This window comes from Schistocerca serialis, chromosome 4 (assembly GCF_023864345.2).
Source record: "Schistocerca serialis cubense isolate TAMUIC-IGC-003099 chromosome 4, iqSchSeri2.2, whole genome shotgun sequence".
NCBI classification, from domain to species: domain Eukaryota; kingdom Metazoa; phylum Arthropoda; class Insecta; order Orthoptera; family Acrididae; genus Schistocerca; species Schistocerca serialis.
The window spans coordinates 857,222,789-857,244,560 of NC_064641.1; the positions used below are offsets into that span (position 1 = coordinate 857,222,789).

Consider the following 21,772-nt stretch of genomic DNA (forward strand, 5'->3'; position numbering starts at 1 on the left):
AGAGCTGACCAAACTGCCGCACGTGTCTCAGTAGCTTTGCCTGACACAAAGCCACACAAGCGTTGCTCGAAGAGGGTGGCGTCGCTTCACGAACAGGTAGGCAGGACGCTGCCTGCTCTAACATCTCTAAACATTGTTCTATTTTTAAGAATCTAATCAGCTGATGTTGTACCTAAGAGTAACAGATACAACTTACTTGCTATACGTTAAATAGTACTGAAATTAACAGAATACTTTAGTGGTGTATCCATTTAGGATAGTTGCAATCAGACAAGTTACGTACTCCCATCCGTGAAGTTCACTTCACTGGCTCTTCAATCTTCGTAGACTCCAACACAAAACATCAGAGATCGAATTACTGTAATATCTTTATAATCGCAGCAGAAGGTCTCACTTAATCATTACCATAGCGGTTTTCATCCACAAATCAAAAACGTTCGCAAACTCCTTCGCTGCGGCTGTTGTTCGCCCCTCGAACATGGTCTCTGTCAAACAGTTCACCAATCACTTCCACCTTCTACCTGTTGCGCTCCATTAGTTTTTCCCTTTTTCTTTCCTCACTCTCTTCGTTCGTTGTGTTTTGAACATGTTCCTCTTTCTCTCTCTCCCGCGCTATCTATTACGTCCATTTCTGACACTGCCCACAATTTAAATCACTCTGGCGGTAAATTATCTTTGTTCTTCCATTTTTTTATGAACGAACATAAACAATGGTTTTCTCTGCTGTGTCTGCTACTGTTTCCAGTATTTATGTGGTATTTATATTTAAATTTTGCATCCCATATCAGATGTCCTCTTCTTCTTCCTCCGAAGTACTAGGCGTCTTCACCTGTTGAGGTCGCATCGATAATTTTCACTGTCACCTGTTCATTGGTCGGACTAGCTATGAAACTTCCTGGCAGATTAAAAGTGTGTGCCGGAACGAGACTCGAACTCGGGACCTTTGCCTTTCGCGGGTGAGTGCTCTACCATCTGAACTACCCAAGCACGACTCACGCCCCGTCCTCACAGCTTCACTTCTGCCAGTACCTCGCCTCCTACCTTCCAAACTTTACAGAAGCTCTCCTGCGAACCTTGCAGGACTAGCACTCCTGAAAAAGCATATTGCGGAGACGTGGCTTAGCTACAGCCTGGGGGATGTTTCCAGATTGAGATTTTCACTTTGCAGCGGAGTGTGCGCTGACACGAAACTTTCTTTCAGGAGTGCTAGTTTTGCAAGGTTCGCAGGAGAGCTTCTGTAAAGTTTGGAAGGTAGGAAACGAGGTACTGGCAGAAGTGAAGCTGTGAGGACGGGGCGTGAGTCGTGCTTGGGTAGCTCAGATGGTAGAGCACTTACCCGCGAAAGGCAAAGGTCCAGAGTTCGAGTCTCGGTCCGGCACACTTTTAATCTGCCAGGAAGTTTCGTATCAGCGCACACTCCGCTGCAAAGTGAAAATCTCATTCCGGCCTAGCTATATCACACCTTTGGGGTCATACTGTAGCATGGATTTTGGGATCCCGTTTCAGCTCACTTGTAGGTATTTTCTCCAGTTGTTTTAGTTGTTTTGAATATAGTCCGATGGGTTACATTTTAAGCTCATTGACTACTTCTTCAGCCCTTTTGTGATCACATTTGGTGTAGCCGGCTGTTCGTCTCAAGAATTTCACAGGCCAGGCTGTTAGTCTCTCAGCATCTTTTGCCTTTATTGCCCAGGCTTCGCTGCCATACCACAGCCCGGCTCTTGATAATGTCTTACAAAGGCATATTATGGTGTGTTTCTGGACTAGATAAGGTTTCATTACATTATTAATGGCTGCTATTATTTTTGTATACCTGTGACTTTTCAGATAAGTCTCTCTCTTCTAGAAGGGGTAGTTTACAGCGTGAATGTATCCACATGTTGTCAGAATTTTATTTTTGAAAGAGATCTTATTTTCCACTGGGCCCTATCCTCAGAAGGCCTTAGTTTTAGTTTTTTTGGTGTTGAGATCCATGCTGCAAATTGTATACAGGTTCTACAACAGCTGAATCATCTGCGAAAGGTAAAGCATCTAGCTTTGTGATTCTGTTGATGTGAATGAAGCTGTCTGCCATTTGTTTCCATTCTTGAATAATGTTATTCATATAAAATAATAATAAACCAGAATGGCGAAGGGGCGCACCCTTGTCGTACTCCAGTATGGATTTTGCCCCACTCTGATAATTCTTTCTTGACAAAGGTTAAATTTATTCTGTAAATTTTGGGTATATTAGCGAAAATTTGCTGGGAAACATGATTATCAGCCAGAAGTCGTAATAATTTTTTTTTTTTTTTTGCAGTCGACGAAAGCAGTAAGCGTTTCTAGATTAAATTCTCCGTTCTTCTATAAGCAACTTCAGTGAAAAATAGCCACCAGACCATGATCTTATTTTGGAGAGCCATTTTACTATAAACCCATGAAGGCTTAGTAGTGTCTATGCAATTTATTTACGATAATGTTGGTAAAGAATTGATATGCGAAACTGAATAAGCTTGTATGTCGGTAGCTATCACAATTACTCAGCTTTCCTTTTTTGAAGATAGGGATGACAATTTACTCGGTCCAGCTCTTAGACTGAGCGAGGTCGCGCAGTGGTTAGCACACTAGACTCGGATTCAGGAGGACGATGGTTCAAACTTCCGTCCGGCCATCCTGATTCGGCTTTTCCGTGATTGCCATAAATCACTTCAGGCAAATGCCTTGGTGGTTCCTTTGAAAGGGCACGGCCGACTTCCTTCCCCAATCCGACGGCACTGATGACCTCGCTGTTTGGTCTACTCCTTCCATATGAAACAACCAATCAGCTCTTCGGAATATCATCGCTTTAGCAGATCATATTTAAGAAGCTTACAGCCTACATGTCCTAATGAATCTCATCTAAAATGTGTAGAACGCCTAGTTAGATGTAAATCTCGCCAGGATAAATATATCAATAAACATTCAACTTTGGTTTCTTTTTACAACCTTCCGTTGTTATCTGTTCTATTTTCGTTACTTTCCTTATATACATATGATGATGACAAACTTCAAAACTTTAAGTGTCTGAAAATTGTATCGCAATACCTATCGATAATTTTAAATATCTCCAGGAACTATTCCCTTTTTTTGTATTATCCTCACAGGATTGTTATAAGTAATTGGAGAAACATGTAAAAATACACTACTGGCCATTAAAATTGCTACACCAAGAAGAAATGCAGATGATAAACGGGTATTCGTTGGACAAATATATTATAGTAGAATTGACATATGATTACATTTTCACGCAATTAGGTTGCATAGATCCTGAGAAATCAGTACCCAGAACAACCACCTCCTGCCGTAATAACGGCATTGCGTCACGAAACAGAGCTTGGATGGCGTGTACAGGTACAGCTGCCCATGCAGCTTCAACACGATACTACAGTTCATCCAGAGTCGTGAGTGCCGTATTGTGACGAGCCAGTTGCTCGGACACCATTGACCATTCGTGAGAGATCTGGAGAATGTGCTGGCCAGGGCAGCAGTCGAACATTTTCTGTATCCAGAAAGGCTCGTACAGGACATGCAACATGCGGTCGTGCATTATCCCCCTGAAATGTAGGGTTTCGCAGGGATCGAATGAAGGGCAGAGACACGGGTCGTAACACATCTAAAATGTATCGTCCACTGTTCAAAGTGCCGTCAATGCGAACAAGAGGTGATCGAGACGTGTAACCAATGGCACCCCATACCATCACGCCGGGTGATACGCAAGTATGGCGATGACGACTACACGTTTCCAATGTGCGTTCACCGCGATGTCGCCAAACACGGATGCGACCATCATGATGCTGTAAACAGAACCTAGATTCATCCGGAAAAATGACGTTTTGCCATTCGTGCACCCAGGTTCGTCGTTGAGTACACCATCTCAGGCGCTCCTGTCTGTGATGCAGCGTCAAGGGTAACCGCAGCCATGGTCTCCGAGCTGATAGTCCATGCTGCTGCAAACGTCGTCGAACTGTTCGTGCAGATGGTTGTTGTCTTGCAAACGTCCCCATCTGTTGACTCAGGGATCGAGACGTGGCTGCACGATCCGTTACAGCCATGCGGATAAGATTCCTGTCATCTCGACTGCTAGTGATACGAGGCCGTTGGGATCGAGCACGGCGTTTCGTATTATCCTCCTGAACCCACCGATTCCATATTCTGCTAACAGTCATTGGATCTCGACCAACGCGAGCAGCAATGTCGTGATACGATAAACCGCAATCGCATTAGGCTACAATCCGACCTTTATCAAAGTTGGAAACGTGATGGTACGCATTTCTCCCCCTTACACGAGGCATCACAACAACGTTTCACCAGGCAACGCCGGTCAACTGCTGTTTGTGTATGAGAAATCGATTGGAAACTTTTCTCATGACAGCACGTTGTAGATGTCACCACCGTGGCCAACCTTGTGTGAATGCTCTGAAAAGCTAATCATTTGCATATCACAGCATGTTCTTCCTGTCGGTTAAATTTCGCGTCTGTATCACGTCATCTTCGTGGCGTAGCGATTTTAATGGCCAGTAGCGTACGTGGCCTATGCGTAGACATATAATGCCACATATCTCCACGAACCTACCAACAAACTGTGAGATCCCTGATACGCAGAATCAGTTATGTATTTCGTTTCAAAGACGGACAAACAAGGCATTAAGCAGGTGGTCATAAGGTTTCGGGCCATCAGTGTATACCCAGTTTTCAACTTGAATACTTATTGTGTTAAGCTTTTAAAAGTGATATTATACCTCCTGATGCGTGCATTATGACAACATTTTAAATTTTTTAATTCAATCAGTAAGTTTAGATCCCGTAGAAATATTGGAACACGTGAGGCAATACTGTCCCTACGACTTATCTTAGAAGCTAGATTAAGGAAAGCCAAACCTACGTTTCTAGCATTTGTAGACTTAGAGAAAGCTTTTGACAATGTTGACTGGAATACTCTCTTTCAAATTCTGAAGGTGGCCGGGGTAAAATATAGGGAGTGAAAGGCTATTTACAATTTGTACAGAAACCAGATGGCAGTTATAAGAGTCGAGGGAGACGTAAGGGAAGCAGTGGTTGGGAAGGGAGTGAGACAGGGTTGTAGCCTCTCCCCGATGTTATTCAATCTGTATATTGAGCAAGCAGTGAAGGAAACCATAAGATAAATTTGGAGTAGGTATTAAAATCTATGGAGAAGAAATAAGAACTTTGAGGTTCGCCGATAACATTGTAATTCTGTCAGAGACAGCAGAGGACTTGGAAGAGCAGTTGAACGGAATGGACAGTGTCTTGAAAGGAGGATATAAGATGAACATCAACAAAACCAAAACGAGGATAATGGAATGTAGTCAAATTAAATCGGGTGATGCTGAGGGAATTAGATTAGGAAATGAGACGCTTAAAGTAGTAAATGAGTTTTACTAATTGGGGAGCAAAATAACTGATGATGGTCAAAGTAGAGAGGATGTAAAATGTAGACTGGCAATGGCAAGGAAAGCGTTTCTGAAGAAGAGAAAATTGTTAACATCGAGCATAGATTTAAGTGTCAGGAGCTCGTTTCTGAATGTATTTGTATGGAGTGTAGCCATGTGTGGAAGTGAAATGTGGACGATAAATAGTTTAGACAAAAGGAGAATAGAAGCTTTCGGAATGTGGTGCTATAGAAGAAAGTTGAAGATTAGGTGGGTTGATCACATAACTAATGAGTAGGTATTGAATAGAATTGGGGAGGAGTTTGTGGCACAACTTGACTAGAAGAAGGGATCGGATGATAGGACATGTTCTGAGGCATCGAGGGATCTCCAATTTAGTTCATATGGCTCTGAGCACTATGGGACTTAACATCTATGGTCATCAGTCCCCTAGAACTTAGAACTACTTAAACCTAACTAACCTAAGGACATCACACAACACCCAGCCATCACGAGGCAGAGAAAATCCCTGACCCCGCCGGGAATCGAACCCGGGGAACCCGGGCGTGGGAAGCGAGAACGCTACCGCACGACCACGAGATGCGGGCACCAATTTAGTACTGGAGGGCAGCGTGGAGGGTAAAAATCGTAGAGGGAGACCAAGAGATGAATACACTAACCAGATTCAGAAGGATGTAGGTTGAGCAGGTACTGGGAGATGAAGAAACTTGCACAGGATAGGGTAGCATGGAGAGCTGCATCAAACCAGTCTCAGGACTGAAGCCCACAACAACAACAATTCAATCAGTAATTATACGGAACAGTGAAAAATATTGGTTGGCCCTGGAAGCAGGTAGACAGGCAACCTGCAACTTTTTTCGGGTGCTGGGCCACAGACACTTTTGCACGAGCGGGTCGGGTTTGAGCTGCCTTGCTGATGACGTCGTGAGCTTATAAACAGTGAGCAGCGCGCAGCCGGTGTTGGGCGAGACGCCGGTGCCTCAGCTTGGGGCCGCGTGTGCGCAGGTGAGGGCGCTGTGCCCGCGGCTGCAGCAGTCGTCGCGGACGCTGCAGTACCTGCTGTACCTGACGCGCGCCCTGCCGCTGCTGCGGGAGTTCCACGACAGGCTGCACGGCCTGCAGGTGCTCGACCAGCCCGACCAGGAGCCGGCGCCAGGTGCGGAAGTTCAAAATGGCTCTGAGCACTGTGGTACTTCACTTCTGAGGTCATCAGTCCCCTAGAACTTAGAACTACTTAAACCTAACTAACCTAAGGACATCACACACATCCATGCCCGAGGCAGGATTCGTACCTGCGACCGTAGCAGCAGCGCGGTTCCGGACTGTAGCGCCTAGAACCGTTCGGCCACACTGGCCGGCGGTGCGTAAGTCCACTGCCCGGCTCCGGTCGCCGTCGAGGGCTGACTGGGTGCGTTCCTCCGTTCTTACCGATTCCGTTTTTCGTATTTCCCGATAGTTTCTCTCTTTTGTAATGGGGGCACTCGGGTGGGTGGAGTTATCCCTGCAGCTGTACATCTCAGGGAGAGGATTAGGATGTGTCTATTTGTTTACATCAAACTACGTTGAGCCATATCACTCGAGCTCTGTTTCTTAATAACAATTTAATAATATTTCTTAAAAGACATCATGTCTTTTAAGAAATATTATATGACTGTGAATCCCAACCATGAGAAGTTAATCAAATTTAATAATAATTCGTTCGAGAAACCGGTAGGGACCACACCCTGGCAGATATCTAAATACTCTCATCCCTCCATATTTCCTACGAATTTCAAAATTCGTTTTATTTTTCTCCATACATCACAATTTCACGTTTTTTTCCACAATTTTTCTCATTATAACCGGGACACTTGGATGGGTGGATTTGACTCTCAAGCTGTAGGATAGAGAGAGGTTGTAGGCTCTGTCTGTTTGCTAATAGCAAATTAATGTTCTTTTGTCAAGCCACATAACTTGGATTGTAAACTATGAGTCTTAATAACAATTTCTATGTTACACGATTTTCCTCGTTCGAAGCACCCAGGTAGGTAGCTAAGTAGTCTCATTATTTCATATTTTCCACAATATTACCCGTTTTTTACATATTTCTTATTTTTTCCACATTTTCTAAAATTTAGTCTATTTTGCACAGTTTTACATACTTTCCAAATTTATACGAATTTTGTCGATTTACGTGAGTTCTGTCTATTCGTTATCTTGTCAGTCTTATAATGCTCTCAGCCAATCACAGTGAAGCATGTGCACGAATTGTTTATCATTGCTGCATGGCTAGTGTGTGTATGCAACATCATAGTGTGTTTGTTAGAAATGAAAACGTTGATACAAGTAGTGAGTAACGTCATGTTAATAACATTGTAACAAATCGTTTAAGAACTGCAGTTTTACCAAATCCCAACAAATGATACTGTATACATAAGAAATATCGTATACTGACTGCTAAACCTTCTCCTAAGCCACCACTATATTACTCGATGTTCTACACCATAGTAAAAAAATCGATCTCCAACCATACATACTCTGTGTGTGTAAGATTTAGCACAGGATCCCAAGAACTGTAACCACAACATCGAAAAGTACACTACGGCCACTAAAATTGCTCCACCACGAAGATAACGTGCTACACACCCGAAATTTAACCGACAGGAAGAAGATGCTGCGATATGCAAATGATCAGCTTTCCAGAGCATTCATACAAGGTTGGCGCCGGTGGCGACACCTACAACATGCTGACATGAGGAAAGTTTCCAACCGATATCTCATACACAAACAGCAGTTGACCGGCGTTGCCTGGTGAAACGTTGTTGTGATGCCTCGTGTAAGGAGGAGAAATGCGTACCATCACGTTTCCGACTTTGATAAAGGTCGGATTGTAGCCTATCGCGATTGCGGTTTATTGTATCGCGACATTGCTGCTCGCGTTGGTCGAGATCCAATGACTGTTAGCAGAATATGGAATCGGTGGGTTCAGGAGGGTAATACGAAACGCCGTGCTCGATCCCAACGGCCTCGCATCACTAGCAGTCGAGATGACAGGCATCTTATCCGCGTGGCTGTAACGCATCGTGCAGCCACGTCTCGATCCCTGAGTCAACAAATGGGGACGTTTGCAAGACAACAACCATCTGCACGAACAGTTCGACGACGTTTTCAGCAGCATGGACTATCAGCTCGGAGACCATGGCTGCAGTTACCCTTGACGCTGCATCACAAACAGGAGTGCCTGAGATGGTGTACTCAACGACGAACCTGGGTGCACGAATGGCAAAATGTCATTTTTTCGGATGAATCCAGGTTCTGTTTACAGCATCGTGATGGTCGCATCCGTGTTTGGCGATATCGCGGTGAACGCACATTGGAAACGTGTAGTCGTCATCGCCATACTGGCGTATCACCCGGCGTGATGGTATGGCTTGCCATTGGTTACACGTCTCGGTCACGTCTTGTTCGCAATGACGGCACTTTGAACAGTGGACGTTACATTTCAGATATGTTACGACCCGTGGCTCTACCCTTCATTCGATCCCTGCGAAACCCTACATTTCAGCAGGATAATGCACGACCGCATGTTGCATGTCCTGTACGGGCCTTTCTGGATACAGGAAATGTTCGACTGCTGTCCTAGCCAGTACATCCTCCAGATCTCTCACCAACTGAAAACGTCTGGTCAATGGTGGCCGAGCAACTGACTCGTCACAATACGCCAGTCACTACTCTTGCTGAACTGTGGTATCATGTTGAAGCTGCATGGGCAGCTGTACCCGTACACGCTATCCAAGCCCTGTTTGACTCAATGCCCAGGCGTATCAAGGCCGTTATTACGGCCAGAGGTGGTGTTTCAGGGTACTGATTTCTCAGGATCTATGCACCCAAATTGCGTGAAAATGTAGTCACATGTGTGATGTCCTTAGGTTAGTTAAGTTTAAGTTGTTCTAAGTTCTAGGGGACTGATGACCATAGATGTTAAGTCCCATAGTGCTCAGAGCCATTTGAACCATTTTTGTAATCACATGTCAGTTCTAGTATAATATATTTGTCCAATGGATACCCGTTTATCATATGGATTTCTTCTTGGTGTAGCAATTTTAATGGCCAGTAGTGTATCTCGCCTGATAGGATAGACCGGCACCCTCCTTCTACCCCCCGCCCTCCCGCCCCCCCTCCAACCCCACCCCGGAACGTTGCCGCGTGGTTTATAGCCGCAAACACTGCTCCAACCCAGCAACGGCCGTGAAAGATGAAGTGTTGTAGGTGCAGTCCTCTATCATCTGGTTGCTGTCACAAAAGACTGATGCTATATCAGCCCTTGCCAAGGCACCTTCACACTTGCGGTAATAATGGCAAACAGATCGCAACACTGGTCTCCCCCTGCATTCGCCGGAGAATGCAGACCGAATGAGCCAACTGAGATCCCAGAGGGGTGTTGAAATTCTTGAGTGGTCACGGCCACCACCGAATCCCTGGCCGTGAACCAGAGGGCTCCACAAGTCTTCCCAGCATTATTTAAACAATATATGTGTGTAATTACCTGCTACGTGATTGACCTGGTGGCTCACTTGTTGGAGCAAAGCACTCCCCTCCCCTTTCCCCTTTCTCTTTCGACCAATCATACTGAAGCTTTCAAAACTAGCGATCAGGCATGGCCTGTGTCAGTCACGGTCACCCAGCGCTCCCAGGAGGAATGAAGACACGTAACACAATACAAACAATTACATAATAAATTGTTAGACAGTGTGTGGCATTGCTAGAAAACACTAAAATATTTGAATAGGAGAGTCGCCCACCCTTCGCTGACTATCCCACTGGTAAGATTAGTCTGGAGTTTCCTTCAAAGGTGGAGGTGGTGTCTAGGAAACCTGCTTCTCCCTTTTTCCTTGCGATCAGCCACCTACTACCATCTGCTATATTGTTTTACCTCCCTCTACCACTTTCTTCCTGTGTTGTCCATGCTTTACTGCTGGCGGCATGCTTTGTCCCACGCTTCGGTGTGGGTAGGCCCATATTTTTCCAAGCTTGTTCCTGTGTTTCACGTTCTGTTTTATTGTTCTGAGTCTTTTCTTGACACCCGTGTCAATCTGTTACTGAGCGGCGCTGAAGACCTTGCCGTCGTGCGCCCTTAAAACTGTCTCCATCCACATATAAGAAACCTGCACACTCGGTTCGCTAGACAAACAGTTAAACTAGTCGTTGAGTTTTATTACAAAAAGATAAGAAACAATATTTAGCTTTCACTGTTACACTGTGTACCAACTGTATACCAGTTAGGTTCCTTTCGGAGTTGCTGATGCATTAGCTCCATACTTAACAATCATATACAACCGTTCGCTCGACGAAAGATCCGTACCCAAAGACTGGAAAATTGCACAGGTCACACCAATATTAAAGAAAGGTAGTAGGGGTAACCCACTAAATTACAGGCCCATATCGTTAACGTCGATATGCAGCAGGATTTTAGAACATATATTGTCTTCAAACATTATGAATACCTCGAAGAAAACTGTCTATTGACACACATTCAACATGGGTTTAGAAAACATCGTTCCTGTGAAACACAACTATCTCTTTATTCACATGAAGTGCTGAGTGCTATTGACAAGGGATTTCAGATCGATTCCGTATTTCTGGATTTCCGGAAGGCTTCTGACACTGTACCACAAAAGCGACTCGTAGTGAAATTGCGTGCTTATGGAATATCGTCTCAGTTATGTGACTGGATTTGCGATTTCCTGTCAGAGAGGTCACAGTTCGTAGTAACTGACGGAAAGTCATCGAGTAAAACAGAAGTGATTTCAGGCGTTCGCCAAGGTAGTGTTATAGGTCGTTTGCTGTTCCTAATCTATATTAACAATTTGAGAGGCAATCTGAGCAGCCGTCTTCGGTTGTTTGCAGATGACGCTGTCGTTTATCGACTAATAAAGTCATCAGAAGTCCAAAACTAACTGGAAAACGATTCAGGAGAGATATCGGAATGGTGCGAAAAGTGGCAGTTGACCATAAATAACGAAAAAGTGTGAGGTCATCCACATGAGTACTAAAAGGAACTCGTTAGACTTCGGTTACACGATAAATCAGTCTAATCTAAAAGCCGTAAATTCAACTAAATACCTAGGTATTACAATAACGAACAACTTAAATTGGAAGGAACACATAGAAAATGTTGTGGGAAAGGCTAACCAAAGGCTCCGTTTTATTGGCAGGAGACTTAGAAAATGTAACAGACCTACTAAGGAGACTGCCTACACTACGCTTGTCCGTCCTCTTTTAGAATACTGCTGCGCGGTGATGGGTACTTACCACATAGGATGCGGTGTAACGACGTATTAGTTTTCGTTTGATATATGACCATGTGCAGACTTCGTCACCTACGTCAGTTACAACCCACTTCAAAATGATTCATATTCTTTTTAAATTGTCATAGAATGGTTCTTGAACGAAACTGTAAAACATCAGTTGAGTCGTATGCAAAGAATTGCATCACTTGGGCCAATTGGTTTTTGTAACTTTTCCGAATTTAAATTTCGTTTGTTTCTCCTCAGAAATTATATTGACACACGTTATCTTGATCTAATCGATATCAGAATCACACATTAAATAAACTTTTTAGATTCAAAGTTTCGGCGAACGCCGTAAGAATCACGAATCTTGTCAAATATATTATTAATCCGTTGACATAATTCTTCATAAATAAATCTTCAAGACACGTGTTTCAACTTTAGTAGCATACACTATTTTATTAGCTTCCTACACATACAGATGTGAACTTGAGCGTTGACAGACAGTGACTAACATTTCAATAAGACTAAGCTCATTATGACGTCATTGTTGTACAAAAAAGAGTATAAAAATTCATTCTTAATTTTTAGAAACACGACGCAACAACTCGGTTCCAGGATCTTCTGTTGCTCCTTGGCTGTCGACCCGCGACGTATAGCGGCCAGCAATTTCCTCTCTGGTCGCGGCAACGAAGATGCTGTCCCCGTTCGTTGCGCCGATCTCTCCTTACATGAAACACATAAAAAAAATACAAAACTTTTAGATAATTCACATTTATTACAAATAATAAGAAAACACATAAACAAAAACTAAATTAAACTTATAGTCACCTGCAAACTGGGCTGACTTGGTGGATGGGTGACGTTTAATTTCGTCCCACTACATACCCCACCCACAAGCTCAGTTTGTCAGGTTTTAACCGAAATTAAAACTGTTCAATATACAATATTTAACTGTTAATACATTTTCCTCACATTTTACGTAACCTAGAGTCCTTGCTATTAGAGAGATTTAATCCTTTTAATACGATATCGTTGTGACTATTTGTCATTTACTCTTAATTGTGCTCTTATAGTAATTCGTAACCGAATATAGGGAGATTGCTCCTCTTCAGTTAATAGTTGCTAATAAATACTAATTTAGTACGTTCTTTAACGTTGTACATTAGGACAGAGCGTTCAAATTGTGATAGATTAGTTTCAGTTTCATTTATTTACTAGAGTTATTCTTTTCAAGAATGTATATTACTAATAAGTTTCTCACAATAACTAATAGTACTATTTACTTTACGTCATTCTCTTCCCTAATGCCTTATTTATGCCTGAGGTCAAGAAGAAATCAAGCAAAACTCTCTTTAGAATCTCGGCACGGCTTTCTTTACCTTCGGACACCTTGTTGGGTAATGGCCATTTATTTATGAGAAACAAGCGAGAGAGCCCCGTTTGGTGTGTTCTATATTAACACTATTGCAAACCTCTATTAAAGGCACTCTGCTATGTTCTCGTGAGCCATATAGCTCTGGACGCCCATGGTCCCTAAAACTATTAACCATCCCCTTTGGTTCCTACTATCCGAGTAAATTTAAAATATGCAAAATTCCTTTTGACCTAAGAGCAAAGTTTCTTCCATATAAATCCCCCTTTGGGTTATCTTTCTCTTTTTGAAGTACCAGTAGATTATTGTAGAACACATGTTTAAGCTTTCTGTCATTTATTTAAAATAACACGTAACTATCACGAAAAACTTCACATGAATAAACTATGAACGCTCTTCCGTGTATAACATATACTAAATATTAACTTATTTAGGAATGAAGGGTTTCATTTGATCAACACTATATAATCCTTTAATTACACCTGATGAAGGTTCCATAAGAAGTAATGCTTTGGGATGTACAATCTTATGTACAACATATGGACCTTCAAAGATAAAGAAGAATTTTCTACATTCCTTATCGATCTTAGAACTTTTAGGATGAGATCGTACTAGCACAAGATCTCCTACCTGAAATGAGGGTTCTACAGCCTGTTGATTATAACTTTTAATTCTCCGTTCGGCATTTTTTACAATCTGTTCGCAAACTTTTTCGTCTGGAATATCTTGTTGTATCTCATTTACTGGTGGCCAAGGTAAAGCAGCTAGTAAAGGCTCACCTATAATTCGTTTGCCTAAAATTTCTATAGGTGATAATCCCGTCGTTAGGTGAGGCAATTCATTTAATATCTTTTCGAATTCAGGCATTAGTTTGGCCCACCGAGTATGTTTATGTGCACAATAAGTTCTACATAGTCGTCCTAATTCTTTCATGACTCTTTCTACTAAATTACTTTGAGGGTGATATTTCGAAATTAAGATATGTTTGATTCCATATTGTCTTATCATATCTTGAAATCTTCGACTAATAAAGGCACTACCGTTGTCAGACATAAGTCGTTTAGGAATGCCCCAGTTAACAAAGTAATTTCGGCTGAGGCAGCGTATAACGCTTGCTGTATTCGCTCGTTTCAAAGTATACAGTTTCACATGTTTGGACCAACATTCCATTACAACAAACACATATGTTAATCCTCCTGAACTCCGAGGCAGAGGGCCGAAAAAATCTAATGACAGTAGATCCCACAAACCTCGAGGAATTACAGCATATAATTTATAACGCTTGGATTTGTTATTAACTTTAACCTTTTGACAGGTTTCACAAGCCCTAATAATACTTCTCACAATACGTGACATATTTTTGAAATAATAATACTTCATTAGATGTTTAATACATTTATGAATTCCAAAATGCCCGTAACCTTCATGAATATAAGTAATTAACTCGTCCACAACAGTTTTCGGAATGCAGATTTTCCATCTCTGGTGTTCCCTCTGTGCTTTCCAATACAACAAGTCGTTAAAATATAACCACACACCCCGGGTGTTAACTGTTTCGTCCCCATTATTAAGGTTTTGTATAATTCGTAGAATAACATTTTTCTTTCCTTTATGTAATACGGTAACCTACTACTTAGGACTCGTATTAGATGACTTTCAATAATTGGTTCTTCAATTAATTGAGCACGATTTAAATTCCATTCAAAATAATTCCTATAACCTCTCCACCGTTTAGAATATGGAGGAGGGGCTAACAACTTTAAAGTTAAGTGTTGTTGTTTTCGTCTTGACCAATAATTTTGTTTAAACTGCTTAACAAAATCATCCCAATCCCTGAATTCATTTCTATGCAGTACTGCCCATTCCGCAGCTTCTGCTTCTAAATGTCCTATTACAAATTGAATGCGTTTTTCACTACTCCATTTAGAAGATAATGATGTTTCAAAAGCTTTTATAAAGATTATAGGATGAAGTTCGCCTCCTGGTTTGAATACAGGAAATCGACTTGCTACATTTGAATTTGTCGTTATGTCATCCAGACATTCTGCGAGAGAAATAGTCGGATTTTGTTTAGATTGCAGAGACGGAGTTGCATCGGATTGGCTTGCCGTGATTGCTTTATTCATATTGTTGTCGTCCGAGCTAGCAAATTCGATGCGACTGTTGTCTCTGATTATGTTATTACCTCTGCTACCTGAAATGTTCTCGTTATTATCTAATTCCGATAACCGTTTAGTAATTTCCTGTATCCGCATTTCTGTATTGGATACTCGATTAGCTAATATCGATTCTTCACTGTGCTCACGATGTGAACGCTCTGTACCTTCATCAATGTTATTATCTTTGGCAGTCTCAAGATTACTGCATATTTCAGTAATTAAAAATTTCATGTTTTCGATTTCGGTATGGTCCTTTTCTACTTGATGAGTTAATGTCTCTAATTCTACATTATCTATTGAAGAAATCTCTACAGGTTTGGTAGAGACCTCTTTAATAGATTTCAATAATTCTCTGCGAACAGTTTCTGTTTGCATAGAAAATTCATCTCGTAACATATCGTTATTTTTCTGTATTTCATTTACAACTAAGATATTGACACTATCTAGTCTCTCGGATAAGTCAGTAATATCGTGTCGCATGCGAGCTTTTTCCTCGCGCGATTCCTGGATATGTTCTTCTAACCTTTTACAATTATCAGCAATCTTATTACTAAGTCCTACTAATTTTTCCTGCATTTCAACTTTAGAAGACTCTATTTTATCACTTAATTCTCGACTGGTTTCATTAAGATATTCCTGCAACCTGTCTGTTGATTTTGTTAGCTCCCCTTTAAGTCTAGCAGTAGATTCCTCGTTAGACTGTTTTAATTCCTGTTTTAGTTCCTGTTTCAATCTAGCAGTAGATTCCTCATTAGACTGTTTTAATCTAGCCATAGATTCTTCGTTAGACTGTTTTAATTCCTCTTTTAATCTAGCAGTAGATTCTTCGTTAGACTGTTTTAATTCAGCTAGGAAATCCCCGTTAGATTGTTTTAATTTAGCTATCGCCCTAAAAAGGGATCTCATGCTCCTATCGGACATAGATTGCTCTTCGTCTGACATTTCACTTCCCGACATTATTGTAAGATATTAACTATTTACACACGCAGACTTGTAATCAACAATCCTATAAAAGCACACTTCCTATGTACAACACTCCACTTCCAACTTGAAACAAACTCACCGGACACTAATATTGTAATTTGTAGTTCTCGATGATCAGTGTGCTGCTATGGGCTGCAGATGTAACAGCCGTCGATGCAGCCGCTGAGATGCTGCGACCCCGCTTCCGCAACCGGCCGGACGCTGAGTCGAACACCGGAAACGTCGCTGGCTACAACCACGCCCGGCACCGCCGTAGACAGGCGAAGCCCTCAGCAACACCTCTAATACCAGCCGGAGGAACGCCCCGCAGCTGACGTACTGGGCCTATTAGTTTAGTGAGAAAAAAGGTTGTCGGGGTTTGCAGCGTTCAGCTGCTGCCCAACAGATGCGCCTTCTCGTGGAACAACTGCGTGACCGTACTGCTTGGCTGCGGCTCCGTCAGATGCCCACACCCACGAAGTCGCCGCTGGCTGGTGAAGGCTCCACGAAAACTCGCGTTGACTTCCGAAGGACTCTTGATGTTTTGTTTCGTACCTGTGTGCCTTAGTTGCACACAAGTCCTGTTTCTAAGGTCGCCACGGTGCGGTGTAACGACGTATTAGTTTTCGTTTGATATATGACCATGTGCAGACTTCGTCACCTACGTCAGTTACAACCCACTTCAAAATGATTCATATTCTTTTTAAATTGTCATAGAATGGTTCTTGAACGAAACTGTAAAACATCAGTTGAGTCGTATGCAAAGAATTGCATCACTTGGGCCAATTGGTTTTTGTAACTTTTCCGAATTTAAATTTCGTTTGTTTCTCCTCAGAAATTATATTGACACACGTTATCTTGATCTAATCGATATCAGAATCACACATTAAATAAACTTTTTAGATTCAAAGTTTCGGCGAACGCCGTAAGAATCACGAATCTTGTCAAATATATTATTAATCCGTTGACATAATTCTTCATAAATAAATCTTCAAGACACGTGTTTCAACTTTAGTAGCATACACTATTTTATTAGCTTCCTACACATACAGATGTGAACTTGAGCGTTGACAGACAGTGACTAACATTTCAATAAGACTAAGCTCATTATGACGTCATTGTTGTACAAAAAAGAGTATAAAAATTCATTTTTAATTTTTAGAAACACGACGCAACAACTCGGTTCCAGGATCTTCTGTTGCTCCTTGGCTGTCGACCCGCGACGTATAGCGGCCAGCAATTTCCTCTCTGGTCGCGGCAACGAAGATGCTGTCCCCGTTCGTTGCGCCGATCTCTCCTTACATGAAACACATAAAAAAAATACAAAACTTTTAGATAATTCACATTTATTACAAATAATAAGAAAACACATAAACAAAAACTAAATTAAACTTATAGTCACCTGCAAACTGGGCTGACTTGGTGGATGGGTGACGTTTAATTTCGTCCCACTACAAGGACTGACGGAGTAAATCGAAAAAGTTCAATGAAAGGCAGCACGTTTTGTATTATCGCGAAATATGGCAGAGAGCGTCACAGAAATGACACAGGATTTGGGCTGGAAATCATTAAAAGAAAGGCGATTTTCGTTGCGACGGAATCTTCTCACGAAATTCCAATCATCAACTTTCTCCTCCGAATGCGAAAATATTTTGTTGACACCAACCTACGTAGGGAGGAACGATCACCACGATAAAATAAGAGCTCGTACGGAAAGATATAGGTGTTCATTCTTTCCGCGCACTATACGAGATTGGAATAATAGAGAATTGTGAAGGTGGTTCGATGAACCCTCTGCCAGGCACTGAAATGTGTTTTGGAGAGTATCCATGTAGATGTAGATGTAGATGTAGATGTGTCGCAAGCAAAGGGTGACGTACGAAATAAACAATTTTCTTCAGTATGGAAAATCAATAGCCTGTGCTACCTAGAGTTAAGTGCTGGCGCTACTCCCAAGGTGCTAGCCTTGAAGCTGCTACTGAACTGGGCCGTCAGCAGTCGGTTGCGGCGCTTTGCACATAGGGATCACTGCTGTCGCGTTGTGGTCCTGTTGGGACGGCCAGTCAGTGTGCGATTGGCTGGCTTCTTCTCACAGCCTTTTCTTCTTCGACTTTCCTGACTGGGGCACCGGCGCTTGACTTTACGCCGTAATATTCCTCACCTCCATCCCCCCCCCCCCCCCCCACCCCCCAAAGCGACAGATCGTCGTCGTATAAGGAGCACGACAACAGGAGGTAGCGAGGAGTGTGGACGCTGCAATGGACTGGATGCCGTGGTTGCAGGGGACGTCAGACTTCCGATGGTACCCCATCATCCGGCCTTCCCTCTTGTGGAAACGTCCCACAGAAAAAAACCGGAAGGGTACGCGTCCACCTCCTGAGGTCCAGCTCCATCGGGAGGACGAGAGGAGGTGGAGGAGGCGAAGGCTCCGTCTACAGGGGGTCATTCCGCGATGTCGTGATGACACCCTATGGCAGCTGCTGTGGTCGCGCTGCCCTCAGGATTTGTGAATCGCTGGGGGAAGAGATACAGATGGATCACCGTGCACATGACACTGGCGAATTTGATTGTGATGTCGGCGGTGCAATTCGTTTTGGCCTGAAAAGAGATACACTACTGGCCATTAAAATTGCTACACCACGACGATGACGTGCTACAGACGCGAAATTTAACCGACAGGAAGAAGATGCTGTGATATGCAAATGATTAGATTTTCAGAGCATTCACACAACGTTGACGGCGGGGGCGACACCGACAACGTGCTGACATGAGGAAAGTTTCCAACCGATTTCTCACACACAAACAGCAGTTGACCGGCGTTGCCTGGTGAAACGTTGTTGTGATGCCTCGTGTAAGGAGGGGACTTGCGTACCATCACGTTTCCGACTTTGATAAAGGTCGGATTGTAGCCTATCGCGATTGCGGTTTATTGTATCGCGACATTGGTGCTCGCGTTGGTCGAGATCCAATGACTGTTAGCAGAATATGGAATCGGTGGGCTCAGGAGGGTAATACGGAACGCCGTGCAGGATCCCAACGGCCCCGTATCACTAGCAATCGAGATGACAGGCATCTTATCCGCATGGCTGTAACGTATCGAGCAGCCACGTCTGGATCCCTGAGTCAACAGATGGGGACGTTTGCAAGACATCAACCATCTGCACGAACAGTTCGACGACGTTTGCAGCAGCATGGACTATGAGCTCGGAGACCATGGCTGCGGTTACCCTTGACGCTGCATCACAGACAGGAGCACCTGAGAAGGTGTACTCAACGACGAACCTGGGTGCACGAATGGCAAAACGTCATTTTTCTGGATGAATCTAGGTTCTGTTTACAGCATCATGATGGTCGCATCCGTGTTTGGCGACATCGCGGTGAACGCACATTGGAAACGTGTAGTCGTCATCGCCATACTGCGTATCACCCGGCGTGATGGTATGGGGTACCATTGGTTACACGTCTCGGTCACCTCTTGTTCGCATTGACGGCACTTTGAACAGTGGACGTTACATTTCAGATGCGTTACGGCCCGTGGCTCTACCCTTCATTCGATCCCTGCGAAACGCTACATTTCAGCAGGATAATGCACGACCGCATGTTGCAGGTCCTGTACGGGCCTTTCTGGATACAGAAAATGTTCGACTGCTGCCCTGGCCAGCACATTCTCCAGATCTCTCACCAATTGAAAACGTCTGGTCAATGGTGGCCGACCAACTGGCTCGTCACAATACGCAAGTCACTACTCTTGAACTGTGGTATCGTGTTCAAGCTGCATGGGCAGCTGTACGTGTACACGCCATCCAAGCCCTGTTTGACTCAATACTCAGGCATATCAATTCAGTTATTACGGGCTGGGGTGGTTGTGCTGGGTACTGATTTCTCAGGATCTATGCACCCAAATTGCGTGAAAATGTAATCACATGTCAGTTCTAGTATAATATATTTGTCCAATGAATACCCATTTATCATCTGCAATTCTTCTTGGTGTAGCATTTTTAATGGCCAGTAGTGTACATGCATGCACCAAGTCGACGGAGGATCTCGCCTCGCGCCAACCATCTTTTGCCGCTAGAAACCCTGTAAAATACAATATCATGCGGCGCAAAGCGATACTTTCAGCCTTCCTTCGGCGCCGAATGCCCAGGGGGGTAGAGCAGGTGGAGCAGAGTTTGGAAATTTGTGGTAAGGTCTTATGGGACCAAACTGCTGGGGTCATCAGTCCCTAAGGTTACATACTACTTAAACTAACTTAAACTAACGTACGCTAAGGACAACACACACACACCCATGCCCGAGGGAGGACTCGAACCCCTGACCGGGGGAGTCACACGGACCGTGACATGGCGCCCAAGACCGCGCGGCCACCCCGCGTGGCGGAGCAGAGTCCCATTGCAGCAGTCGTGAAGCAATTCCGCCGGCTATGGTTCATCTCACGGATGCGAACGGCGAACAATAGAAGGCGATAAACAGTTGTTACGCTTGATCCATGCTGTGTGCGGTGCGAAGTTTGGCCATCTGCTCCTTGAAGGTTCTGATAAAACATTCCGCTTCGCCATTGGACTGTGGATGGAACAGCGCACCAGTGCGTTCACAGAATGTTTCAAATTAATTTGACGTGAACTGTGGGGCGTTGTCCATCACTATGACGTCAGGCAAACCTTCGAGGCAGAAAATAGTGGACGATGACTGAACTGTGCTGCGTGACATTGTCAAGTTCATTGGCACAGCAAAAGTAAATTTGCTGTAAGAGTCTACCACAGTCAACCAACGAATGTTCCAGAAAGGTCCGTTGCCATGGTGATTGCGACTTAACCCAAGCAGAGATTTTTTGTTGCGGAGGAGACTGATTGCCCACACAAGCCTGACACTGTGACATCATCTGTTCTATTTGAGTGTTCATACCTCGCCAAGTACAATGTGGATGCGCTGTCTGTTTCGTGCGAACAATCCGCCAGTGTCCTTGGTGACATAACTGCAAAGCTTCTTTTTGCAATGCTTTGGGGATCGACACGTGTGGCTGTCGACTGTCATATTGAACAAGAATGACACTTTCCTGCATAGCGAGGCTGTGTCGACGTACAAAGTATCGCCGCACTACAGGGTTCTGGATGCTATGCAATGGGCGAGGCCAAGATGTCCGAATATATTTTAGGAAAGTGTTCAAATCTGAATCAGCTCCGGTTGCATGTGTAATTTTCCTATAGTTCAGAGGAAAGCATTGAAGCAATTCAGAATCCTGAGAGTTTTCTGCCACACAAGTAGTGGTCGAATTTGGTGACACTATACACAACAGCCAGCGCCTCTCTCTATCTGCGGATGGTTACATTGAGCTTTCAACAAAACTTTTGATGTCAAAGCAATAGGCCTGTCTTTATCACCAATTCTGTGTAAAAGCACTGCACCGATTCCGTAAGAAGAAGCGTCAACTTGCAACACAACTGGTTTTTCAGCATCAAAGTGAACCAAGCATCGATCACTGAGCAAAGCATCTTTTAGTTTTTGAAAAACTTCTTGCCACGCATCTGTCCATACAAAGGGGACGTACTTGCGGCGCAAGCGATGCAATGGAGCTGC

The 21,772-nt window shown here is 43.5% G+C and overlaps 1 protein-coding gene across 1 annotated transcript in view; it reads left to right on the forward strand.

The window, feature by feature from the left end:
- The window catches only part of LOC126474811 (uncharacterized), a 105,501-nt gene that overhangs the window by 32,268 nt on the left and 51,461 nt on the right, over window positions 1-21,772 (forward strand). Inside the window, exon 3 of the mRNA XM_050102284.1 lies at window positions 1-96. This exon is cut by the window's left edge and continues 26 nt beyond it. Within this exon, the coding sequence (XP_049958241.1) occupies window positions 1-96 (96 nt within the window). The remainder of the gene's footprint in view (window positions 97-21,772) is intronic.